General features: G+C 48.7%; 1 protein-coding gene across 1 annotated transcript; it reads left to right on the forward strand.

The window, feature by feature from the left end:
* The first annotated feature begins 742 nt into the window (after positions 1–742).
* On the forward strand, positions 743–24,220 carry FBXO32 (F-box protein 32). Its single transcript, XM_026044001.1, has 9 exons — positions 743–872; positions 4,480–4,592; positions 6,194–6,243; positions 6,938–7,030; positions 13,703–13,796; positions 14,564–14,748; positions 17,805–17,987; positions 18,982–19,125; positions 19,793–24,220. Exons 1-9 carry the CDS (start codon positions 757–759, stop codon positions 19,880–19,882), a joined length of 1,068 nt encoding a protein of 355 aa, XP_025899786.1. The 5' UTR covers positions 743–756; the 3' UTR covers positions 19,883–24,220.
* Positions 24,221–27,102: the final 2,882 nt, after the last annotated feature.

Below are 27,102 nucleotides of genomic sequence, written 5' to 3' on the forward strand. Positions count from 1 at the left end.
ATTATGCATATAGTAGACATATACAAAATGTTACAGACACAGGAAATATTCCACATATATAAAACATTCTACACATAACAAATAACATAGTAGAATATTGCATATATAAAACAAAATATTATAGACCTATGAAACAAAACATTCCAAATAAAATATTATACAACACACAGATCAATATATTCACAGAATCACAGAATCACAGAATTCTGTTTTTTGTTTTTTCTACCTTGTTTCATGTGTATTATTCGTGTGGGCAGGAGTTAACAAGGTAGAAAAAACAAAATTGTGTTTCATGTGTATTATCTACATATTTTATAAACAAAAGGTGAAATCATTACATACAATCAGGTAAAACATATTAAGGTGTTCAAATACCCATATGAATATGTGTAGATGTGTATGCGCATGTGTATACATGTGCGATGCATATGGGTATTTACCGGTGAACGTTACCGTATTTACCGGTGAACGTTACCGTATTTACCGGTGGACGCTACCGTATTTACCGGTGGATGCTACCGTATTTACGGGTGGATGCTACCGTATTTACCGGCCAGCGTTACCACGCGCGGCGCGGGCCGCTCGGCGGGGGCGGGCGCGGGGCGGGCGGGTAAACACGGCCACGTGCGGCGGCGGGGCCGGGCCGCGCGGCGCTTCCGGCAACACGGCGCGGGCCGCCGCATAAATAGGGCGGCGCGGCGGGGCGGCCGCAGCTCCGCCGCCGCTCCGATCTGTCCTGCGCACGCAGCCGCCGCCATGCCGTTCCTGGGGCAGGACTGGCGCTCGCCCGGGCAGAGCTGGGTCAAGACGGCCGACGGATGGACGCGCTTCCTCGACGAGAAGAGCGGCGGCTACGTGGGCGACCTCAGCAGGTAGCGCGGCGCACGGGGGGAGCGCCCCGAGATGGAGGGGGGAGCGCCCCAAGATGGAGGCGCCCCCCAAGATGGAGGGGGGAGCGCCCCAAGATGGAGGCGCCCCCCAAGATGGAGGGGGGAGCGCCCCAAGATGGAGGCGCCCCCGGCTGAGGGGCATCGCGGGGCGGCTGTTTTTGCCCCTCGGGCAGGGCTGCCCCCGGAGCGGCTCTGGGCAGTTGTGGGGCTGGTTTTTACCCCTGTGGGGCCGGTTTGTTGTGGTGGGTGCCCCACGGCCGTGTGGGTGTTGCCGTCCTGTGCTGTGGCTGTGGGACAGATGTGCTGATGTTGAGGGAGAACTGCTGCTTGCTGTGACCTGTGGTGCTCTGGCTTGAGGTGTAAGTGGGAGGATAAAACAACTGGTGGCCAAGTCCTATGGAGCGGGATCTCCTCCTGTGCTCCTTCCTGGCTCCTTCATGTGCTTTTTCTGTCATTATTTGAAGCTTACAAAGCCTCTTRGGCTGTGCAGGTGTGTTCTGGGGACACACCTCCCTTAGGAGAACCTGCCCCCATGAAACTGGGACAGCAAAATGCCTTATTTACTTGGGAGAGGTTGTGATATCTGCCCCTGGGTCCTCTGCTTGTATCCATGGGCCAGTGTCATTCCCAGTGTTGTGGGGTGGGATGGGGCTTGTGCTGTGTGGCCATCCCAGACCCTTCTCTAAAGGGTCCCTAAACTGTGTTGGTTGGGGCTGCTCATCCACCCTGCCATCCTGTGCCCGCCTTGGGGGTTAGATCTGCTCAGGGCAGGGCTGTYTGTGGGGAGGAGGTGCCCACCGAGCCGGCCGGAGCTGAAGTGTCACCTCTYGGGTGAAATCTGGGTCTCAGCAGCCTCTCGCAACCCTGCAACTGACTGAATCACACGGTGCTGTGCTGTAAAGCACCTATGAGTCATCAGCTGGCATCTGTGTGCCAGTAAATAAGTGCACACATGGCTTGTGTTCCCTGCTGGTGGGGGATTAGCAGGGTATGGGGCTGGTAAGTGCTTTGGAGTTGATTTTCCTGCTTTACCTACGTGGCTCCCTATAGGTGCTGTGCAGAGCTCTGCTTGTGYGTATGGAGCTGTGGGCTGTGCTGCTCTAGCTGTAACCAGGAGTCCTCTACAAAAATAGAGCTGCAGAGCTCTCTGTAATGCGGGTCTGCGAGGGGGAGGCTTGTTGTGATGTGCTGCAATTCAGAAGTAGGCTGGGCAGCAACAGCCCTTTCCTGATGCTGTTTGTGTTGAAGAAAGTCAAAGCAGTTGCTGCCCCTCGGCCTCAGGAATGTGCCCTTAAGGAGTGTCGCTGGATCTGGCCCACTGCCACCTTCACTGGGAAGCATCTGTGGTTTTCCTCCTTTTCCAGATGCAAATGCTTTCTTAGGCACCCTAGCTCAGGCATTAAGAGGAATCTGGTATGTCCAGAGCCATAAATCTTTCCCAGGCAATAGATAACATAATATGTGAAGCTTGATCATCCTGCAGAAGAAAGACTCCCTAGATTAACTCCCTAGTACTGTGTAGTTAAGGGCTGGAAGTCCTTGTTACAGCACAGATGATCTCTGACCAGATCCCTCCYGTCAAAACCAAGCTCTGCCTGCAGAGCTGCATCTTTCCAGCTCTGCACAGTGAGGTTGGGATAGGCTGGATCCGGGCTGAGATGAAACAGGAACATATGYGAGAGAGGCGACTTAGGGTGAAGGGGATCCTGCTGTGAATTGCACAAATGAGATCCTGCTGTGCAGACAAGTTCAGGTAGCAGCTCTATCTCTTGCCCTCTTTTTTTGCAAACTTGAAAAATRCAGTTGTGCATCTAAAGCATCTGTTCTGTAAGTAAGTAGAAGAATGTCTGCATAGGTTGTGCCTGAGCTCAGAACATTGAGCTTGGCATGGGTTTTTACATCCTATTTCCTACTAAAAAGTGAGGAGGTGAGACAGCACTCTGGGATCAAGAGCCTCCAACTGCCAGGTTCTGATGCCCAACTGTTTGACCTGTCAAGATGCCTTGGAGAAGCATGTGGAAAATTGGCAGTACATAAACAAGAACCAATCTGCCTCCCATCCTGGAATTCATCCACTGCTGTTAGGAAGGTTTCACATTACGGAGTCATTCAGAAGGAAGTCAGCAGTGGAGTGGGCTGTTGACATGTAAGATATAAAGCAGGTCTGTCCCATGCTCTTGTGATTCTGCCTTGTCATTGGGACTGTTAATTAACCTGGGCAACTAACCTGACTTTGTGCAGCTTTGTTAAAATGTGAACTTGAACCATTCAACAWGTCTTTCACGCTGCCGTATTCTGACTTGCAGTGGTTTTGGCCACAGGTGAGATGATGTCCCTCAGCAGTGGGAGAAGTGAGGAGCCTCGTGCTGCAGGCTTCATTGCTCTGCAGGAGCCTGTGSTGAGCAGCTGCTGAGGGAGGTGGCTGCACGGTGCTCGTGTTATTTTTGAGGCTAAACACCACAGGCTGTAGCCCTGCAGAGAGGAAGCAGCCTGGCCACATCAGGTCGTTGCGGAGGAGACTGCTCGTGTGCACAGCTCTTCTCACAGGAAGCTGAGTGCCTTGAGAAGCAGCATGTGTGGGACCTGCCTGAGCTCCAGATGCACCACAGKGTTAATGCTGCTGTAGCAGCTGCTGGGGATACTAAGGGGCACTTGGGATGTTTCTTCCAACTYGGATACACTGCTACAGTGTCCCCTTCTCTTGCAAGCTGCTGAAGCAGGAGAGACTTGTCCTCCTGGGTGCACTGTGAGTCTTATCCCCAGCACTGAAGTGTCCCTGCTGCTCTCAGCCATCTGCCAGGGCCTCTCACTAAAGCCTGAGAGCCCCTGGAGGGGCTGCCTTCGCCTCTGCCACCCACGGGCACGTGGGCAGCAGCAGTGGGGCTGCCCAGGATGTCTTGGTTTCACATTGCTGCTCAGATCTGCTGATTTGGAGGTTTGCAGAACATGACCGGCCTGATACACAGCTTCTTTGTAAATAGTCTTATGTTCCTTTCAAAGAAAAAAGTGGAACTTACAGCTTGTTCACATAATACAGTTAAAGCAGAGCTCCAGAAAATATAGCAGACAAGCATTGTCTTGGTCMGCTTTAGTGCAAGTGGTCACTCACATGTGGAGCTGGGAAAGCCACCAGCCAAATGTGATCCTCAGCTGAGCTTAAAAAGCTCAAAAGAAGTTTAAAAAGCTAGTGATATAGTGAGTATTAATAAGTAATCTGAATACGCACATGCCTACAGCAGTGTGTAAATATGTCCTTGCATGGAAGTCCCTCTGGCTCAGAGGGATCTTCCACCTACAGGAGGAAGAAATTGTTGCCACAAACATGTTAAAGGGAGGACAAAAATCGTGTTAAAAAGTGTGCTAGAGCTAACTGCGTTTTCTGTTACCAGTTCTGTATATATTAAGTAGTGCAGATTCAGGGCATTGGAAGGTCATATAGCAGCCCTGCTGAATGGTAAAACTTTATTCACACTTTTAGAGTAGGGGTGACTCTGGTTTACAGTGCAAACCTGTGTGTTGTCTCCTTACAGGAACCGGTGTGCAGTGGACATGAGAAATAAACAGAAACTTTGCTTTGTGTCTCTTGCAGCTTTTGTAAGAAGGAAGATCACAACAAAGAGAATCTCTTCAACAGCCTGAACTATGATGTTGCTGCCAAGAAGAGGAAAAAAGATCTGCTGAATAACAAAGCCAAGATTCAGTGTAAGATGGCTGTGKTGTTGTTTTAAGTTGCAGGAGAAGAATGGAAAACACTTCAGATCTATGGGTTTTTGCAGAGCACTTGAGAACCCTTCCAGAGTATCTTGAAGGGCTTTGTGCCCATGTTTGACTGAAGTACAAAACTTGGCTGGAGTTTCATGTGAAGATTTATGCCCCTGTTAGTAATCACTGCTTTGAGGAGCTGTGCTTGTGTTCAAACTTTTGTCATTTATATTTGTCAGAGGAGGGTAATTTTTTCCTATGGTACATTCAAATGAACCCATTCCAGTTTTTCCCCTGAAGACTTCCTATGTTTAACAGACCAGACTTATTCTTCCTTCCATATGCATGTTGAGTACAAATAATAGTACTGGAGGCTGTGAGCCTGAACGTGAGCTTAGATCCCATCTGTGCAGAGTGCCTGAAAAGGAAGGTTTGATCTTGCTCAAAACAATGTCTGAGACTTCTCTGTACTCAGCAAGCAGCCAGGGTCCTGGTGGGTGCTCTCTGGGATGATTTGTGGGAGCCCCAGGAACAGCAAGGTCTGTAAGATAGATGCCCACGTTAATAGAGATGAGGGCTACAAATGTAAACATCCACAGAGGAAATGGGTTATGATTCCCACACTAGTATTAGCTCACTGTACCTCCCCCAGGGTTTCGGGAACTGCTGCCGGAATCTGGCCCCTCTGTGCATGTGGTTCACTCAGTGAGAAAACAAATGTCACCAGGACAGTTCCTGGCTGGACTGTGACTTGACCTCACTAGTTTAAAGGGCCCTGATGGAGGAGCTGCATGTCTGTAACTGGCTTCAGTCCCTGTGCTCCCTTGCACAAGTTCATCTCACTGCCTCTATAGCAGGAAAAAGGACTGCAGGAGCACAGTGCCTCCTCTGAGAGTCTTCCAGGATGGGAAAGAATTGCATTTTCTTGCTAGCTGATGAATTGCTAGGGTAGAGTGAAGCATGTGAGACTGGAGTAGAAAAGAATTGAGCAAAATAAAACTGTCACAGAAAGGACAAACTGTGCATGTGTTGTGTGTAGGGAAGTTATTTTGGGAAGTGGATGGGACTAACTCCTTCCTGGGGAGGGGGAGGAGTTAGAAATAAGGAAAACTTTTGATCCCAAGTAGGTGTTTTTAGAAGGTTTGTTAAGCACAAGCCTCCCTGAGCCTGACCTCACTGCTAAAAGCTCTCCCACGTGCCTGGTATCTCATGACATTTTTGCTCAACTTCAGTTTTGCCATTCAATGCCAAGCCTGTAACCAAGGTAATGAATAGTTAAAATCAATAACAGCACAACCTGGCTGTCAGCCACACTCCCTGTCTGGGGCCGGAGATGAGGAGATGCTATAGGATGTCTGCAGCTGACAGATTAAACATTTAAGCTGCATCACTGTAACAAAACCTCTCTAAGGCTCAGGGCCACTGTCTCAGCTTAAGCCCTATGGAAACAAAGTAGTTCACCTATTGCTAGTTTTTTGGGTACAGAGGTGTAAACACAAAAAACTTTAGTGGCACTAAAGGGGCAGTGATAATGTGTGAGCAGAACAGAGATCCAGCCTTTTGCAAAGAGATAACTGAGCAAAATATCTTTGTCTAAACAGATTTCCACCAAGAGAAGTGGATCTATGTTCACAAGGGAAGCACAAAAGAGGTAAGTGCTGGTGTAGACCATCTTTGCTCCTTCTTCCTACTGTTTCTTTCCAAGCGGTGGAAGATCCTAGGCTGTTAAAAATCAGCTGAGGCTCTTGAGATAAATGGAAGATGGGGCTTGTGGCTGGAATCACAGTAATGATTTTAAGCCCTAATTGGGAGCCAGGACTTGCTGTGCAAGGCTCTGTACATGTGTTTAAAATATGACTTGTTTGCTTTCCACTGTTTAAAAAAAGAAAGCCACTGAGCCACTGCAGACCAAGCCATAAGACTGTTCTTGGCATTTGCCCAGCACCATCCTGACATGGAAAACCATTGGAATCCATCACAATGGCTCAGTCGCCTCACGGAGAGAAGCAGCCTGAAGAAGCCGCTCTTCATGAGCTTGCACTATATGTTGAGCCCTAGGAATGTGCTGGCTTGTTGGGCCTCATAAATTCCGGAGGGATGGAGCTGAGCTCTCTAAGGGCCGTAAACAGAGCTTGGCTCACTTTTGGGAAACAACCCCAGCCTTGCCTGGGCTCGGGGGTGACGTCAGTAAGTGCAGTTGCATGGGAGACGCTCCCTCCCACTGTGAGCAAGTCCCATGCCTCGTGCCTCTGAGCTTGCTAAATAGGGTTGCCCTGGGTCACGTCTCCCTGGGCCTGTCTGTACTTCTGGGCACCAAAATATGACCCAGCTTTTTTTCTTCTCAGCGTCATGGGTACTGCACCTTGGGAGAAGCTTTCAACAGACTTGACTTCTCGAGCGCCATCCTAGACTCCAGACGATTCAACTATGTTGTGAGGGTGAGTGTAAGCAGGGATTTATTTTGTTGTGGTGTTGGAGACTAAAATGGTCACAAGTTTGTAATGGGAAGCACTCGTCAAGTGTGGTCCGAACTGGAGTGTGGGAGGTGTTTAGCTTTATGATTAAAGTAATGGATAGAAGTCTTACAGCTGCATCCTGAAGATGAATCTGTCCTAATTCTGGATGTGTTAAATGGAGAGGCTGGGAACTGGTGATGATGTAGTTGACTTGTCCTTATTCTTGCATTCCTGGTTGTGAAGTTTGAAAAAGCAAAAACAGAAGTTACTGTTCTGTTTTCCACAGAAGTTACTGTTCTGTTTTCCACATTTCTCAGTGGAGCTTCTAAGTGCAATTCCTGCAGTCCCAAAAGGAGGATCTCTACCTACAGAGGCTCTGCAGAGGCTGTAGTACATAGGGGCTGGCTTTGCTCGCAAGCAGAGATACCAGTGTGGCTTTGAGTGTCATGAGATTTGCCACCTGTGTGATACAGTGATACAGGAGGACCTTGGAAGCCAAGTGTGCAGTAATTCCCCTGATCTGATCTTCTGTCAAGGGTCATGATCACTCTAAATATTGACTGGTAGTGGGAGAAGTATTTGGTTAGCTTGACAGCTGGTAGGATGAGTTGTAAGAACCCAGCTTCTGTGAGGGTTYCCCAAGCTGTGTCTTTGCATAACACCTTGGGGCTCTGCATCCAGCCAAGGATGCTCCCCAGGTGATAGTTTTCACAGGTGTTTGTTACCCAGACAGGTCTGAGGCTGCTAGTTGTTTCTGTACATGTGATCTGCAAATGGATCTCAGATTTCAGAATGCTTTTCAAGGCTTGGAATTCAATAAGTTAAAAATCTGTTAGTGACTTGAGGCTGGCTATAAAGGGCTCCTTTTCGCATCTCATCAGCAGTTAATCACTGGTGAGGCACCAGCTGTTTAGGTTTTAGGTTCTGGAGCAGGCAATGTGGGTATTGCTTTCCCTGGGCTGAGTCAAATGTCATGAAAAGTCTGTGAAGAGATGAGGAAAAGAGATCTGAGCAGGTTCAGCTCRGTTTGCTGCCCTCGACTGTTGTCTAGGCCCTCTGTTGTGGGCACAGGCCTCCTGGGTGATTGGTCTGCTGTGTGGAATGGGCACTGGGAATAGCTTGGAAGTGCTGTGGGTGGGCAGGAGGGAGTGGGGATGCTGTAGGAGGTAAAGCAGGATACCAGCCCACRGAGATTTGGGCTTCCCTCGCTCTGGAACAACTTGTCTTCCTGCTTGCCTAGGAAAGATGGTCATCGGGCCTGCGGCACTTAGTGTTTACTGATACTGGGTATGTATATTTGCAGCTTTGTCATTTTTAGGGGGGTTATTTTAGGAAGTAACAGCTCTAAAAGGCTCTAACTCTTTGTTTCAAAGTAATACCTATAAAAAGGCTATTGCTCCCCTTATATTTGATAATTTATCAAATAGAACTTGTATTTGGCCCTGCAGAATTTTCTTGGCATTTTTGTCCTGGTCCAAAGGTGGATGATCTGCCAGAAGCCTTGGATTGCTCTGGCGTTTGCACAGCCCATTATTCTGCCTGACTCTCAGATGTAGTGGGTGCCTTGTGCAGCAGTGCAAGGATCAGGCAACATTCCTGTTGAATGTTTTTGAGGAGCAGACTTGGATTGCCATCAAGCTAGTGAAGGGGAAGCTCTTAAATTTTAACTCACCCCCTTTTTTTCCCCTCTGAAGACCAGTGTAAAAGAACAGGAGAAGGCTGGAAATCAAGGTTCAATATAAAAGTTATCTTCATAACAAAAYGATTACTGAGATCTCAGCCTGGCCTTTCCTCCTCGGCAAGTTTGAGCAATGTTGTTTAAGGACTTCCAAAGAAGAGAGAAAATGGGTAGTTCTCAGTTTCTGCCTTATTGCTCCCTGCTGTGTTATCAAAAGTAGCAAGATACTGTAGGAAAGTGACCTGTACCCCTGGTTCAGCTTACCCCTCTGCTCCCCATTCTCCCCACCCCACTGTAGTTTTAAGCTGGAGTATGGAGCTTTGTGACTGGGACTGCCTTGTGTGGCTTGGCAGAAAAAGGAGATACTAAACCTGGTACTGTGGAGCAAATGTAAAACTGACTACTTAAATGAACAGGTTGTATCAGCCAAGTCTCGGGGGAATAGTGGCTCATAAAATACGTGGTGCTGGATTTGCTCATGAAAAGCTCTGCCTTGGTGTCAATCTTGTTTATGGGCCCTTGCAAATCACAGGCCTCCTGGAGAACACGGATGCGTCACATGGAAAATGCCTTGAATATTAGCACACAATTTCTTTCCCTCCCTCTTTGTTCCCTAGTTCCACAAGACTGCTCGGAGTGTCTGATCAATGTCATTSTATTTAGTCTGCAAACAGTCTTCCAAGAAGGCAGGGAGAAAATAGGAKGACAATTGAGAAAGAAGGGATACAAACAGGCTAATGATTCTGCTGCTTGCACCCACCCTTTCTGTATAGAAATTAAGGCTAGCAATACATTGCCTCTAACAAAATGGGTTTTCAGGCTGAGCAGTTGGGCCATGCAGAGCCTTTCTTGTGGCATTACCCAGAGCAGAGTTAAACATAAGCCTGAGTGATTTCAGGGCTGTTTTTCTTTCCTATAGTACAGAAGTGTCTGTTTTATGAGATATTCCCAAACAAGCTTCTTAAATTCCAGCAGTGCCCATTCCACTATGAAAAGGGGCAACTTTTTGAGGTAGAGGTATAAATGGCAAGACATTAGTGTTTTACAAGCAAATACGAGCTATATATTTGTATAGCTGTATATTTACAAGCTATAGCCACTGAGTTCATGCAACTGAAGTGGAAGAGAAATTYCTCTCGACATGAATCTTGTCTTGGTGGCATGCTGACAGAGCACCCAAATTGCTAAGCAGGGGTATTAGTACTTCAGTTTGGTCTTTGCTGATTGCTYTAGCTGTAGCCTCTGCCCGTGTGTTAGAGGAAAGTGTTCCAATTTAGAGCTGATTACTCGGTTGTAGTTTGAGCTGGGAGGATCCAGTGTGTTCTCAGTCTTGAAAGAGTTCTACTTTCTCTGCTGTTAAAAGTTTTAAAGACCAGAAATGTGCTGTGAACATAAGCAAGATGAGCACAGATATAAAAGTAGCTAGCTAGCCCCAGGCTCTTGGTTCCCTCTGTGCTCAGATGACAGGTGAGCTCTTGCAGGCTGCTCCTTTCAGGAGGATTTGTCCCATGGTGGCTGTGTAGCAACATCTCACCAGGGCAGGCCCTGTTCCTGCTCCTAGAAGCTTTCGTCAAATTAAGGTGCAAGGCACTGCTCTCCTGGGATACTGTGATCTAGGCAGTGAACAGCCTGCTAAAGTCAGCTCTTAAGTTTAAGCTTCTGTTGCCCCTTAGTTGTGGAGTCCTGGCTCTTTGCTGTGCTGAAAGATGAGCAGCTCTGTGCTGTCTTGGGTCAGCACCTTCACCATGAGTCACCAACTCAGCTGCAAGAGAACAGCAGCAGAAAAGCTGGTAGGMCTTGGGCCACAAGGCGCTGGGGCCCTGTGAGTGCAGAGGGGCTTGGGAGGGGATTTTCACTGCAAGAAGCTTCTCTTGGCAGTTTAGATACAGATACAAAGAGTATCCAGATCCCCACCTGGAAGGAGCTCATGGCTTCATGCAGAAGGCAGCCCAGGTTACCYGCATGCACGTAGACAAATGTGCAGTTTGACTTTAGCAGTTTGAGATTTGTGCTTTTTATCACTTTACAGCAAGTGCCCTTGGAGACGTGGCCATCCCTGCTGCAGAAGGGCTCGTGTGGCTCCATGTGCTGAGGGGGAATGTGCATCTGCAGGGAAGGGAGCTGGGCTTTGCTCGCTGCTCCCTGCCTGCTTTGTAGAGGCTCTGCAGTGACTCGGAGCATCCCAGCTTGTCTSTGCTCCTTGGCAGCCCCCTGGGAATAAACAAAATACAGGCAAGAAAGTAAGAAAGGTTCTTTGGGAAGAACTATCAGGTCACTCTTTTCCCCCACTCTTGTGAACAGTACGAAGACTTAGGATTTCATGCCCTATATTCATGAGATGTAGGGCTCCCAGCTCCACAGCAGCTGGAATGCAATTACTTGGCATTTTTGAAAGGCCTTTTACAATTCCTGCTAACCTTTCCCTCGGCGCTCGCTGCTCCCATCTGTCCCTCTCAGTCAAGCACAGGCTGCAAGYGCCCCGTACCGCAGCGTGTCTGCAGCTCCCCAGCCCTTTTACCCTGCTTAGCATTAATCTGCATTCAGCAGTCTGCTGCAGATGCCAACACTRCCTTTTTATAACCCCTAGAGACCCAAATTTAGCTGTCTGTTCAATGCGAGCCCCTACCCTGGCCTTGTCAGCACTAACAAATCTTGGGTGCGTTGCGGGGCTTGGGGCCACGTGGCTTTGAGCCTGAGTGACCCCTGTCTCTCGCTGGTTCTGCGTGTCTCAGGTATGAGCACATGAGAATAAAAAGGGGTGTTTTGGTGTGCAAGGTTAGCCACCCATTTCAGCCAGCAGCCCCCAGGGAGTGGAGCAGCCCTAGAAATATTCAYAGCATAGTTCCCATCTGGAATTTCACCCTGGGTTTGTGGCTGCAGGGGAAGGGAGGTGACACGACATCTGAGCTGCTTCACTGGATGTAAATTGAACCTTCATAAACACAAGCGGGACAAATTTTAATCTTTTCTTGGGTACTTAATTGACTTGAGTAACTTAATTTGATGTTAATTGAACATTTTTCAGAATTGTTATCCTTGTTCCTCCTAAAGAATGGCCCTAGCATCTAGTTTTTGTGGTATTGCCTTGYCTGGTGCTTATCCTTTGGGAGCAGTTTAGTGCTGTTTGTGATGGGCACCGTGTTGCTGCCGGCCTGTCTGCAGGAAGAGGCCTCCCCATCCCGTCTGGAACAGTAGCAGCTCTGAGCACAGAAGAGCTCATCTGGGTGCACGTGTGGCTGCTGTGCAGCTGGAGTGGGCAAGCTGCTTGTGATGACCAAAAATCTCGTGGTTGAGTCTGAGCAGAGCCTTGCAGAGACTTCTTTGTGCACTTATGTTTTTCTACTTTTTTATGCTTTTGGTATTCATGAAAAGAGCCAAAACCTTCTTATTTTTCCAAGTACCTTGGGAATTGCCTTGTGCTGAGGAAAGCCTAGTCCTTGTGGCTTCTCTTTAGTTAAGAGGCATCAGTAGGTGCTCTTGCTGCTTCCAGCAAATACTCTCCTGTATATCTTCCCCAAAACAGTGAGCCAAGAAAATGGGCTGCTCACCCTTTACAGGAGTGTTCATGTAGGTTTTTGTTTTAATCTTGTTGTTTTCTCCAGTCATATGAGGTGCAGGTTATTAATAGAACGTAAACTCCAAGAAATCTGATGTTGTTGGTCTGGAAAGTAAATGGCAGAGGAGATGGGGCTCGGCAGCCCCACTGCTCCTAGCCTGCAGTCACAGGCTGGTGCCCAGGACCWGGCCTTGCAACAAACCTCTTCTCTGAGCAACCTGCCTCCTGGCAAGCAGCCCGTAACTGTATGGCTGCATTCCTGTCATTCTTAAAAGAGGGCAAACAGGTCAACTGAGGACTTATCAACTCTTGTCAAACCCCATCTTAGTTACTTGACACAAGTACTTGCACCTTCTCTGTACCCACCGTGGGTGCCAGCAAAAGGATACCAGAGCTACGGATGATAAAGGATTAATAAGCTGGTCATGYGGTCGTGTGTTGATTGATTGGTAGCATAAAAGGTTTTCCCTTTCCCTTCTAAATTAGAACAGAAGGGTATGTACATCCAAAACAAATGGAATAACATGTGGACAGTCTGTGTATTTATATAATGTTGGGGGAAGGGAGAAAGGCTTGGATGATCACAGAGCACGTGTGCTCAGGATATGGTCCAGGGAAAACTTCTGTGGCTGCTCTGGCGGCCTGAAGCTGGGGAGAGGGCATCTTCCCCCTGGGAAACGCTGCCCTGTTGGGCAAGGAGCAGGACCTGAGCTGAAGATCCTTGATGGAGAGGAAATCATTAACTGAAAGTAGAAGTGAGACCTCCTTTGGGGAGGATTAGCAGGCAAACAAGGACCAGCAGGGAAGGGTGAATACTTTGGTATTGTTCAAGTTGCAACAGCCAAACAGAGGGAGAAATCTTGGGAGAATCAGATTTTTCTTTAGGGGTTTCAGACTGTTTTTAAATGCAGTCCTTAACCTTTCAGTATTGGTGACAGTGCCTTGACAAAGCCCAGGCAACCAGCGAGTGTGACGTAAATTGAGGAGTCTGATTCTCATTAGTGCCCCCCCCCGTTACCTCCCCATCCGAAGGGGAATCTGCTCGTGTCCCTCCGGCCGCCGCCTGTTCATGCAGCGGGACGGTGACGTCTGCCACTCGCTGTCCTCGGTGTGAACAGGCGCTGTGAGCCCRAGCGCTGCCCTGTGGTTCCCCTGTGTCTCTGAGCCAGGAAATAGAGGTTCTCCCTCAAGAGCAGCAGAAATGCCTCTTATTCCCACCCTCCCCTTGCAATGTGGGTTTAATTATTTAGYGTCTGCTCTCTCTCCCCTTTGCACTGGCCTGTTCTGCGCCTGGGTCTAGTTTTTATTTTGAAGTAGCAAACAAGTATCYGAACTGTTTTGCTGTGTCACATGGCTAGGAGTCAGGATTAGAAATTTATCTCTCTGCTCTAAGCCTTGCAACTTCTATTTTTATCCACAGCTGTTGGAGCTGATAGCAAAGTCTCAGCTGACGTCACTGAGTGGCATTGCCCAGAAGAACTACATGAACATTTTGGAAAAAGTGGTGCAGAAAGGTAGGTGGAAACGCTAAGTTTAGGAGTGTTTGACTTAATGTGGTGTTACTGTTATGAACCACACCCTCAAGAATAGACAGGCAGTGCAAGATGAGGGGTGAAGAGGCACTGTCACGTGTTCCTGTAGTTTAATTCCACTTCTTCCTGAGTGAAGAACTAAGAGGGAAAGAGTGGGAGGACATGTCCATCTTCATGGGTGTTCAGGGGGCAAGTCCTCAGATTATTTCCCTTACAACACTCTGCAGACTGTTTAAAAATCCCTTTTCTAACTGCAGAAGTCTTGAGTTTCTGTCCTCAGGGCTGGCAGAGCTACAATCTCTGTTGCTCCCTGTCTCCAGTTTGCTTGTATTAAGTCCTGCCACCCCTTGGGAAATAGTGAGCTTGTCGRTTGGCCTCACCTCGTCTAGGCCTCCCAGTAAGGGCTGACTTAGAAACGGCAGCACCACACCTTGATACTAATGCCTGTTTATTGAGAACAACCTCATGGGGATGTGGACRGAGAAGGAGGTCCTGAGCAGAAGGTCCTTCCTCCTCCGGGTAAATGGAGGAGGAGCTGTGTATGGATGCCCTCTAATGTGTGAGGGCTTGAGAGGTTAAAGGTGGCTTATTTCCACTGGTTAGAAATGAGAAGTGCTGCAGAAAGGGCAAATATCTCATATGTTTATCCTGGGAGAGGATCTGCTAATCTGATCTGATATGGTTTAAAAAAGCCCAGGTTGGCATCTCTTGGGCAACTTCCACTTTTAACACTTTTTTTTCCTCCAAAGTCCTTGAAGATCAGCAGAACATCCGGCTAATAAGGGAGCTGCTGCAGACTCTCTACACATCCCTCTGCACCTTGGTCCAGCGGGTTGGCAAGTCTGTGCTGGTTGGGAACATCAACATGTGGGTGCACAGGATGGAGACTATTCTCCACTGGCAGCAGCAGCTGAACAACATTCAAATCACCAGGGTAAGCATGAACCTGAAGCCCGAAATAATGTGGTTCCTTCATGAAATCTTGTGTAGCAGCTCCCACCTGGGTGGCTGTATCCCACTGTGCTTCCAGTGTGAGCACAGAGTGCTGGGGAAGGAACTGGTGTTGCCAAAATGTTTTTCATTGCTCTTGGGTTCAAAATCACTGTTAATGGGTCAGATCCTCAGSCAGCTCAACACATCCAGTCTGGGATCAGACTAGGGCTGGTTGCAAATTCCCTTCACTTCTGTATGGCCCTGCAGTGCTGTGTGAACAGAGCTGGGCAGGAGATAATCTCCCTCTGCTGGGAAGTCTTCAGAGATCAGGCCTCAGCACAAAAAGTCAAATTGAAACCTCTTTCAAAAGTGTGATGTTTCCCTTAAAATAAGTTTAAAGGTAACAATTTATCTGTGAATTAAGTGCAAACTTCCATCCAGCTACATAATTAATACTTTCTGACTGAAAACACCAGTGATCCTRCCCATACTCCTACTGGCACTTGGCTGTTGCAGCCAGGCAAGTCCTGCTCTCACAATGTCTCTTTAGATGTCTGTGGGCATGAGCAAGAGACACTAGTTGATAAACTCCTAACCTGGCCTTTGTGTTTGAATCAAATCTGAACTTGGTCCACGTTACCTTCAGTGAATATTTGCCACCCCAGTTTCTAGATGAGTCTCCCCTGAGTATCTGAGCTCACATGTTGCCAAGAGGGGGTCTCTTGGACATGGGTGATGTTAAAATCTTCTCTCAGTGCTGCCCTGCGTGTTGCTGTGCCCCTCCAAGGAGTCACAAGCAGTGAAATGGAATGGGAAATTCTTATTTATCTTAAGCATGGCCTAAGGGAATATGAAAAGCACCTTTTCTTGCCTCCGAGTCCAGCAGAGGCATTTACTGAGGATCAAGCCATGAAGGATTATGGGAGGATTATATTTTCTGAGGATTATACCTGCTTTTATCACTCCTAAGTGTCTGGAGAGCACTAGGAAGTGACTTCTCACTCCTTCAGTGAGAGATTTGAGTGGCAAGTGGAAAACCCTGAAGAAAACGAACTATTGAGGCGCAGGGYGTCTGCAAGACCCATAAATGCAGTTCTGCCCCATCCTGCAGTGGCTGGGCATGCACTTAAGTAATATTAATGCATTTAAACCTACAAATGTGTCTGTTTTTAAGGGCTCCAAATGTAGAGCTTGCAAAAATGGAACTTTTTGCACTACAGAAGATGAATTCAGGTCAAGATAGAGGGTGGGGAAAAGCTGAGCTAAGAGGAGCWATGAGCACAGTTCTGTGTAGCCAGTTGCTGACAGTGAGTGACCTGGGAGCTTCTGGTATTTCTGAAGCAGGGAAAAATGTCTTGCAGCAGCCAAGACCTAAAACTTCAACAGAAAAAAAATCAACTTGCAAAATACTGAATAGCTGCTTTAAAAACCTCTGTCCGGAAAGTGACAGCAAAATGTTCTGCTCTGATCTAATCCCTGTTATTTCTCCAAAAAAAGTAATGTTTGAAAACTCCCGCAAAGGAGCGCTGAGGGAAAAGTAGCAGATAAGTCTCTGGCACRGATTCAGCAGACCTGCAAGGGTTTACTTCAGTCTCACTGATTTCTTCAATAATAAGACTTAAATAAAAGCTCCGTTGCTTGAAGCCAGAGCCTTATAGTTCAGCTTTGCTTGTTCTGCCCTGGGGAACTTCTCCTCTAAGCTTCCTGCCCTGGAGGGGTCTGTAGGAGAATAGAAAGGACAGCAGAGGGAAAGGGAGAGGAGTTGGAGGGGATCCAAGGCCTGCAGCTCAGTCCTGTCCCTGAATATCTCAGGGACTCAGGCTGCTGTGTGGAAAAGACTCAGCAGCTTCAGYATGGAAAAAATGTCCTCTGCTTCCCTATCTGATTTAGTTGGAAGACAGAGGCAGTGTTTTTGCCTGTGTTGTTAACAAGCATGGGGGGAGCTCTTTGTTTCATGAACAAACCTTGTTATGGAAATAGAAGTGAAATGGAAGTGAATTAGGAACTGCTGAAAAGCAGTGGATGGGGCTGGGAGATAAGAATAGGAGCCCTGTTGTTTGTGCTGAGATGATTAGGGAAAGGGCTCCCAGTGCCAGCCTTGAAATCCCCATGGTTGGTTTGGAACAAACCCCTCTGGAGAGGCTGGAGCCAACTTGTTCCTTCTGCAGCTCCTGGCCTCTCTGTTGCTCCTGCAGTCTGTGGCCCCTGGAGCAGTGGGGAAGGGGGGACAGTTCCTGTGCAGACACTCATGGTGCCCCTGAAGTTTCACATCCCATCAGGTGGGTGGCCCTGGGGCCATGTGATTAAAACCATCCCGTGTCCCGCAGGCTCCGGGTGCCGAGCGCAGGGCGGCTGGTGTGATTCCGCACCTTAAAATAGCAGCATCTCTGCCCGGGGTAAATGAGAAACTTGGCACATCTGTTGGACATTGTTCCTTCCCTGGGGCCAGTCCTAAAGGCTGCTGTTTGCCTTAATAAGGCTGGGGCTCTTGTGGGAACAGCGGGAACCTGGACTCTGGTTCTTGTTGATCCTTTGCTCTTGTCTGTGCCTTGGATTTCCCCGGAGCACAGGCCTTGCTCGCCTCCCGGGGTTGGTTTGTCCTGTTCCAGTGAGATGCTGGGATGACACAAGCTGAAACGCATGAAGAGAGTGAGATTCCCAGCAAGACACGCAAGAAGGTCCGAGCTGAGGAGCAGCAGTGACCTCTGTGAGACCCCTCTGTGGTTTACACCGTGTAGCTGTTGTCCGGCCGCAGGGAGAGCTGGCAGAGATGCTCTGGAAGCCCTGGATGTGGGAAGCATGGACAAGGGAAGGGAGCCTTGGGCTGTGGCTTAGCTTCCAAGGGTGGCTGCAGCACAAATAAACACGGCCTGCCTTGAAGATGGCTCAGATGCTGTCCTGGAGCAGAAGGTCGTTTCCCCTCCCTTCCAGAGGGAAGTGCTGCTTGCTTGGTGTGCAAGGAGTGGTAGTGATGAAGGTAGCAACTCCTACAAGCTCAAGTTGATCAGATCCTCAGCTTCCTCCAGCAGCTCAGTTTGCTTTTCCATTCTCTTTCAGCCTGCCTTTAAAGGAACTACTTTGACAGACCTGCCCTTGTGCTTGCAACTAAACATCATGCAGCGCCTGAGCGACGGCAGGGACCTCGTCAGCCTCGGCCAGGTGGCTCCCGACCTGCAGGTGCTCAGCGAAGACCGGCTGCTGTGGAAGAAGCTCTGCCAGTACCACTTCACAGACCGACAGGTACAGCCGGCGCTGCGGGGCCCCTCGGCGCCTGTTGGTGTCCGCCTGTGAATGAGCGCCTGTAGCTGCCCGTTCTTGTTTGGCTGCCTGCTGGATCTGAGGGCTGGGCTGTAAGCTGATGCTGCAGGTTGGCAGGAGAACAGTCATGGATCTCTGCTGAGAGGGGGCTGGATTGCCACAGCAGCAGCTTCTGAAATGGGAACCTGAGACGTGAGTCACACGGCGCGTCCAGCCCTGCTGCAGGTGGTGCCTGCAGGTCATGGCTGCTCGGCCACGTGTGTGGGGAACACGTGGAGCCTCCAGCAGGAACCAGGAGCCCTTGGGGCTACTGCTGTTGTGGGCAGTCTGTGTACGTGGTCCAGGAGGAACGAGTCATTTCTGTTCAAATTCTGCACATTCAAATCCTGTCTCTGCAACCCTGGGAAGGGAAGCCCCCCAAAGCTCCTCAAGCTTCTTGAGCTGGAAACATGACAAATTATCAAGGCTGAGAGTCAGTGAAGGAGCAAAACAGCCTGAAACTGTTATTTATGAGGATACTTGTTATCCTGGCAGCCAGGAACTRCAGTGAGGGTGGTATGAAACAGCTCTTGAGGCTCCACAGAATGGTTGAGGTTGGAAGAGACCTCCAGAGTTCTAGTCCAACCCAGCAGGGACACCTAGTGCATGAGGCACAGGGTGACATCCAGGCGGGTTTGGAAGAATGGTCCTGTTATGGATGGATCAACCCCCAAACTGGGCATGTGTTTCAAGCTGCTGTGCAGTAACAGTTAAGGAATAGTTAGATTCTGATAATTGGTTTGTGTGAGGATGTTGCTGCAAGAAGCCCATGACAGTGGGACACTCAGAGCAGGACTTTCCTTCCTGTTATACAGAATCTGCTGTGGGATGAGGAAAGAACCCCAGTTGTACAAGAGAGCAAGACTTGGGAGAAACTGGGTGTGTRTGTGTGTGTGTGTGTAGTCACCAGCTACAAATCTGGGGTTTTGTCTTTCAGATCCGTAAACGGCTAATCTTATCTGACAAGGGACAGCTGGATTGGAAGAAGATGTACTTCAAACTCATAAGGTGTTACCCCCGGAGGGAGCAGTATGGTGACACGCTGCAGCTGTGCAGGCACTGCCACATCCTCTCCTGGAAGGTACGAGGGGGGCCAGAAAACCTGCTCAGGGCCGTGGAGCCCTTGGTGCTTCCTCTGCTTGGTCTGGGTGCTGCAATTCCTTTGTCTCCATAACCTGGTGCTTTCCTTAGCAGTGGTAGTAAGGCCCTTTCTCCTTGGCTGTGGAGATCCCACCTTCTTGTCCTTGGACAAGAGTAACTGCCACTGAGGCTGAAGAGAAAGGGGTAGATGAGTGTTCTGGAGTGCAGGACTGCCCACAGTAAAGAGCATCTCAGCACTGCTGCTGTTGCCACTTCCTACATGGGGATGGAGGCACTTGCAGCAGGATCAGCTCGGGACAGAGCTGGTGACTACGAAAAAGCCCTCAACAAAAGCCTGGTGGCTGCTTTGATATCCATGGCACGTGTCTGAATTTAAATTTCTGTAGCTGCTGGTAGACTCTGGTCTCAGAGCCCTCCAAAGAGGTAAAAGACCAAGCAGAATCTCTGCTGTTTTTATTTCCCTTTGCTTGACAGTAGCCCCTGGAGTCTGAAGCTTAGCTCTGCATTCTTTGGCAAGGATATAAACACTATTTTGGGCTCAGCTCTGTTTGCAAGCAGGATATTTGGCAGCAGGGCAGCGCTCGGTTGGCTGCTGCTGTGGTGCCCGTTCTGCAGTCTCTAAATGAAGCTGTTTGCTCCTTTCCCAGGGCACCGATCACCCCTGCACAGCCAACAACCCGGAGACTTGCTCCACTTCCCTGTCACCGCAGGACTTCATCAACTTGTTCAGGTTCTGAACTCGGGGCATCACGGCTTTGGCCACTCTTACAGGACACTTTATGCCACTGAGCTTGGACACTCCGTTTGTACATAATGTAAATATTCCTGTTTGGAGCTCCTGAGTCGAGGAAGAAGAGTGTCGTGGAGACGAAAGGTGAAATTACTCACTGATGTGCAACACTTAAGGAATAAAGACTTCCATAGGACTGGTGTTTAAATGCAGCATGTTGGACAGAGTCCCTTTTTTCTGATCAGAGTACAAGATACAGGGCAGAAACTTCCTTCTTGTTTTTAGAAGTTAAAACTGAATTTGTCCCGTGGCCCTTTGAGAACTTTCTTGATTTGTTTCTAAAAATTGAGAGAAAATAATGAGGCTAGGACTGTTGAACTCTTTCTCCATCTGGTTTTATTTAGCATACGTATTTATAAATATGATGTTTTAAAGGTATTTATGGAAAATATCCCTGTGACGAGTTTAATAATTTTATGTTTTTTTAAAGACACATTCTGAAATACTTAACATGGAACTCTAGCCTACTTAACAAAAGAATTGCACCATACCATTTTCTACCTCTACTAGATTGAGTACCTTTCAAGCAAAAATCCAGTGTACAATGTGAACTTTTGTATTTTGTACCACGATTTAAAGGGAAATGCTTGTGCTAGTAAGCATCTTTTCTTGCAGTAATGCTTACCTCTTTACACTAACTCTCTTGCTCTACTCAGTGCTTGAATGCCTAGATGATAGGCACCATGTGGATACCTAAGACTTTACTCCTTCCTCTTTTAATTGATTGGCTTTATGAAAGACTAAGCAAAAGGAAGAGAAGCCACAAGGATATGAAAAATACCCAAAAGGGAGGAAATCCTATTGCAGAGAAGTAAGGGACTGGATTTGATTTCAGTGTAAATTGATGGCAGCTCCACTAAGTTGCTTGCTTTGGTTGAGACCGCAAGTGGGACTAAAATCTGGTTCTTTGAGCCYGTCTGTTCTTTTTTCCAAACATGCCCTGCTCTCCATTCCCACTGCTGTCAAATTGAGTTTTCTGGCAGCTGGTGAAATGTCCGGAGCCGTGGACCTGGGCTGTTGACTCCAGGGAGGGGATGCAGTTGTCATCGCTGCAAGCCTGGCAGCCTCCTGTCTGCTCTCAGCCCCACGCAGCTCAGGGGAGCCTGGGAGGGCGGTTCAACCAGTCCGTGCTTTCCTTAAAACTGCACTCAGGACGGAGATGAGCAAGAGATTTCTGCCATGGTACTTGACATCTTCAGCTACTTGTGCACACCAAGGAGATGGAGAAGATGGCATAGCCTGTTCTCCTTCCAGTGCTGACAGCCGGGCTGGGACTTTCTCGCAGAGTTTCCTTGTCCTGTGAAGTAAGTGACCCTGTCCCTGCTTCACCAGGACGTGGGTTTGGTTTGTGGTCCCCTCTGCTGTGTGTTAATCTGCACTTCCCAATAAGCTGGAGCCAGGATACTCCAGCTATCCCACAGGGATCTGAACTCCCCATTGGGCAGTGTTTGCCATTAGCCAGTGGAGTTCCTGCCTGGCACCTTCTCGGTGCGCTAGATGAGCAGGATACCTCAGGAGGGTGAATGTTAGTGGCTTGTGTGGTACTGTGCACAGAGGACTGAGGAAGAGGAGTACTCAGGACAATTCAGGAAGAACTACTTGAGCTAATTATTGTTAAATATTCTGTTCCTTTTTTTACATTTTTATAACTGACTTTCAGCACTTTTCTGCAGCTACTATATATATAATTGACAGTATTTGCATTTTTGCAAACTAAATCACTTTGTGTACTCTTGGAGTAGATGCAAAAAGGGAAGAAGCCTTCTCTAGATGGAGCAGTGGGGAAGGGAGGTAGAAACTTTAGGAAGGGGAAAGCCAGGACAGACCTGACAAAGCTGCCATCCTGCTGTATTCCCAAAGCAAAGAACTTCTTTCTGCTGGAAAACTCTCTAGGAGCCACTGCTACTTCTCCCCATGGCAAAGAGCTTGACCCTGCCCAGGGAAAGGAAAAAACATGTTGGATGGGGAGCCTTCTCTGTCTGCATCTTGATGCCCTGTCAGCTTGATTGCTGGTGAAAAGCCTAAGGCTGCTGGTTATACTTGTGTCAACTGAAAGTGATTTAAAACTGTTATTTTATGAGGGAAAAAAAAAAATTTGTCTGTTTGGGGTGTTTCTTCCTGAGTGAAGGCAGCCAGTTTGTTGTCATTAACCCACTGACACCAGTGTGGAAATGAGGCTGAAACCTGGCATGGTGGGAAGGACGGGAACCTGCAAGTGAAGCATTGCTGCAGTTTGAGGATTTTGGTGGAGATTTCACTACTCGTAGCAGTGAGGGAAGAGGTGGGTGACGCTCTGTGTCTCCTGTCTCCAGCTCTGACTTTGGGCTCGGCTTTTTGTGCACCTCCTGTTGCCAGCCGTAGCGAGGCAGCTGCCTGTGCCTGGGGATGCAGTGGTACCTCCCTGAAACCATTAATGCTGGGGCATCTTCATCTGCTGTAGTCCGAGGTTTTAATGGGCAAATAATGTATGTACTGTGAGGTTGTGGCATTGGCTGGATTTAAGCTCAGGTTTAAATCTGGCCTCGTGGGCTCCCTGTGCAAGGAGACAGGTAATCCCAGCACTTGCCTGTGATTGGGSAATGTCTCCAAACCAAAGGCTCCAACCTCTGCCAGCCCCGGTCCTGAGCAGAGAGCYGAGTCTGACCTCTGCAAGGGTAATGCTGGCAGCAAGGGGCAGCAGGGGCTCCTCGTGAGCATTTATGTCATTTAGAGGTTTTTCTCCTCAATTTCTTGATGTCTGAAAAATCCTAAAGGGTCAAAGTGCTGAGGATTTTTCTTTGCACAGAGCAGCCCACCCTTGTTGCTCCTGCAGGACCCTGCAATGTTGCTGTCAGTGATCAGAGCAGCAGAAAACCGGGAAGCTGGTGAGTTCAAGAGCAAACCCCCCAGCAAGTCCTGCTAGGAAAAGCAATGGAATCTCCCCCGTGCAGTTACTGCCTTGGTCCCCTCCTGCTGCAGCAACAGTCAATAAGACYTCATGTTACCAGGGCTGGTACAGTGGTGAATTGAGTGCTGGTTTTTGTGTTAAAGCTGTTTTATTAAGTAACCTCTTAAAACCATGGGTACTTCAGCAGCACAAGGGAGCTGCCTGGCTTGCGGTGGCAGGGTCACAAATGCCCTGGGATATGGTGGCTCCCTAGGCAGGAAGGTGCCTGGAAAGCTCCTCTGCATGGAAAGCTCCTCCGTTTTAGGACGGCTCTGGCGTTGGGGCTGGGAAAGGGGGCTCTGACTTGGGCTTTGGCAGCATTGACAGGTCTTGGCAAGCAGCAGCTCATCCCTGAGCTTCAGGCTCCTTAATATCAACTGCGGGCTGGGCGGCTTGGAGTGTGTGYGCTCTTCCTGTATGGTTTGGGTTGCTTGTTTGTGGCAGAGTTTCTAGATGCTTTTATTTTATAAAGTGATTAGAAAAATTGTCTTTGCTCTTCGGACATGCTTTGTACGTGAGCATTTAACTGCCCCTCTCTGTATATGGGAAGATCTTTTTTTATTTTTGCCCCCAGGTTTTGACTTCTGCTGGTGACAGTTTGTGCTCCCATCCRTGTTTGGCTCTTGCAAAGCTCTGTCCTGCAACACGTGCAGGTGTGACCAGCTTTCCCTGCCCGAAAAACTCCTTAGCCTTTGGTAGCAGCACTTCAAATAGAGCAGGAACGCTCCATCCTGGCAAGGAGCTGATAAATTCCGTGTGCTGTTTCATGCCTCTCTTCAGGACAGCGAACCAGCCTTGCCCTCGGGCTGTTCTTACAGCCCCACTGCACAGGGTCCYGTGAATCAGCTCCTTGCCCCAAAAGCAGCTGCACATGAACCGTAGCCTCTCTGCAGGCGGCCTGGTGGGGAGAGCAGGGCCCCGGGGAGCCGAGGGCTGAGCGGTGCCAGGGCTGTCCCGGGCTGGCACTTGGGGCTCGCTCGGCTCCCGGGCACYGAGGGGGTCCCCGGGCACCCCCAGTGCTGCTCCCTGCCTCTCGGTACACGAGGCATCTCACTTGCAACCTGCATCTTCCTCATCAGTGAACAGGGCTTAGCTGGGCCCAGGTGGAGTAACTACCTTGACCCGATGCAGTCTGTTTTATTAATACCTTGAAGGCTGAAGGAACTTGCCCCTTGTTGGGCTGAGTGCCCTGGGAAGAGGTGATGAGGATGAGGAGGGCAGGGAGGTGGGACTTGTGTCTCTGGAGCTGCGCTGGGCTTTAAAGTGCCAACAGGTCGGCTGCAGAGAGGACTCTAATGTGAAGCAGCAGCCCTGCTAATTCTTAACCTACAGTCATGATAAACACCTGCTTCAACATGCAGGAGAGCTTGCGTTTTGTTTTTCCTTGGAGTTGTAACTAGATGGTATGAAGTGAAAGGCATCCCTTGTATAGTCAGACTTCTATTTAATATTATTGTGTGGTTAAAATCCTTCCATATAAATTTGCACTTTTCCTTTGCATGCTCAACTCTTTTTACAGCTGTTCTGTGCAGACAGTAATGTATTTTTGTAAGACTTTTTTGACACTGAATTGCAATAAATGTTCAAACAATGTGAACCACGGAGCTGGTTGTCTCGTTACCTCCTGGTGGGTGCCCTTATCCGCCTGGAGCTTCCTGCGGAGCAAGGAGCAGCTCTCCTGCAGGAATGTCCAGGAGCCGGCATCGCTGGGGCAGGAGGTACATGGGGAGTGTTGGGGAGAGGCAGAGCTGCTGCTTCCCTGGAATTATGAGGGAAGCGAGGCCCTAAGGAGCCTCCTGCCAGCACAACCAGTGCTCAGGGAGCTCGTGCTCTGCAGCAGTGAAGGGAACASCTGGAGCTTGTCCTGGCCCAGCAGCTTCCACTCCAGCCTGTGCGTTACAGGTGTTGGGGGGCTGGTTCTTCTGGTTTTTGTCAAAGTAGCTGAGATTTTTCATTTCTAATTACAGTTGCACCTGGTTGAGGTCAAATGTGACACAAACCCACTTGAATGCAACCCTGTGCCRCGAGCTCTGGGGGCCTCTGCGTGTSTGGGGGGGGTTGGACTAGATGGTCTCCAAAGGCCCCTTCCAACCTTAGGGATTCTATGAAACCCAAGCTCCTGCCTAGAAGGAATGTGGATGTCTTCCATAGAAGGAATTCGKGGTAAATTGGGGTCAATAACTTCCTGTTCCAGTGTGTGAAGTTATCTTTGTGAAACAGGGTCACCTGCCTTATGAAATCCAGCTACAAAAACAAAGCACAAACTGCAGGTGCCTTTTTAATTTCGGTTTCCTTGACTGCCAAATCAGGTACATTTGGGCAGTTTCATGAGTCTTTGATAACAGTGTGTCTCTTAGGCAAAATTTTGGAAAGAGGAGCCTCTCTGCAAGATGACCAGCTCTGTTTATGGAGGAGAGAAGAAAGTCCTAGGTACTTTCAGTCAAACTTCATGAGAAGAGGTGAAATTCAGTACTCTGAATAAACCTTTAAGGGGAATATATGATTTTAGAGGTGTGTTGTAGACCCATATAGACTCACCTATAACCCTTTCAGATGAAAGTACAGTTGTTGCTCTCCCCATTTTCTTAGTGCTGTCACCTTATCTCTTAAGACCTCATGAGGTGAGAAGGACTTGTCAGGTGGGGTGAAGCTCCRTCCTGCCTCAACCAGGCCCGATAACTCCAGCAAAGCCAATAATCCCATGGGAGTTCTTCCGATCCTTGTTGTCCTGTGTAGACCTCAGCAAGGTAGAGTTTGACACGAAAGCCCTTTGAAAACTACTTGCACAAATAGTGCTCAAACTTGGCGAAACTTCCCTTGATCTTCAGCTTTTGTTTCTCTGCTCTAAAGCAGTGTGGGGCGGCTGAGCTTTGCTGAACAACTTGGGAGGTGGTTTTTGTTTTGGACCAGACCTGAGCTGCTCCCTTCATAACGATGCCGAGATGGGAGACCTGGCGCTTCAGAAGGGCGCTGTAAACAACTCCCGTGGGGTCGAAGGCCTTTCCGAAGCTGGAAAGGCCCCAGCTCACCCGCTGCAATTCTCGCTGTGTGTTATATTGTGCTTTTTAATAGAAAATAAGCTAATGCCTTTTTAATGTGTTTTACTTGGACTGTTTTAGTCCTGCTCAGAACAGGCCTTGAACTCGTAGCAGAGGGAGGAAGCAGACATGAGTTTCCAGCCCGGATGGAGTGTCCAGGCCCTGGTTGCTGCTGATGCCTTATCAGCCTTCCCACCTCCGCTGTTTCGCTGCTGCCTTTTGCAGCAATGACAAAACGCAGCTGTTTGGAGCGGGTGGCAGCGCTGGGGGCGCAGGGCGACTACGCAGACACCCCGCTGGAATCTGCATTCACGGATGGAGGAACTCGGCTTGCTTCGGGGAAGCTGATTGCCTCCTCTGGAAGGCACAACATTTCTGGCAGTTTTGAAAGAGCTCCAAGTTGAAAACAGAAATGTCAGCGCGAAGGAGCTTGCTCATAAAGTGCACCCAAAAATGGGTGCCAGGGCGGGGACCGAGCCTTGCTGAGGCTCCTCGGAGCTTGTGCTTTGTTTCTGTATGGAGCAAACGGGCTTCTTCCTACACCTCTGATGCCCGAGGGGCTTTATTTGCTCCTTTTACTTGCTTATGGATAAGGAAACGGCTCTCGTTTAGCGTAACTGGCTCAGTGCTAGGTGGAAAGCCACAATCTTCCTTTTACCACCCACTTTTATATTTAAACACTCTATTTTTAACCCAATGGTGGGATGCAGGGTTAATGCTCGTTAGTTCTGTGTCTAGACAGCTGTGGAAAACAGGAAATGAATGACATGATGGCACCAAGGGGGAATTTAACCTGTTCTCTCCTAGTTACGTGTGGGATGGGAGCGCTGCTTTATGGCAGGCAATTTTTGACAGCTTGAAGCAGAAAGCAAGACAAGAAATGCTGGGTTTTCACAAGGTATCTTACTGAAAATAGCRACCCAAACGCTGTCCCCAGCTACACCAGCCAGTAGCTCTTTCCCTCCTGTCCAGTTTCTGTAGGAAAACTGCATTTTTATTATTCCCTYGTTCTCTGAACAGCCAAAGGATGGTCAAGATGACCAGTTTCAGAGCCCCCCAGGGCTGCAGGAGGTGGGTGTTACTATTGATCTTCTAAGCAGTTGGAGCCAAGCAAAGCAGGTTTATAACCCACCTTCGCACCTAAGAGCATCTTCTGTCTGTTCTCTTTAGACCACCCCAGGCCTCAAGTCTTTTTTTTTTTTT

This window comes from Nothoprocta perdicaria, unplaced genomic scaffold (assembly GCF_003342845.1).
Source record: "Nothoprocta perdicaria isolate Ctin4 unplaced genomic scaffold, notPer1 scaffold_345, whole genome shotgun sequence".
In the NCBI taxonomy this organism is placed as follows: Eukaryota; Metazoa; Chordata; class Aves; order Tinamiformes; family Tinamidae; genus Nothoprocta; species Nothoprocta perdicaria.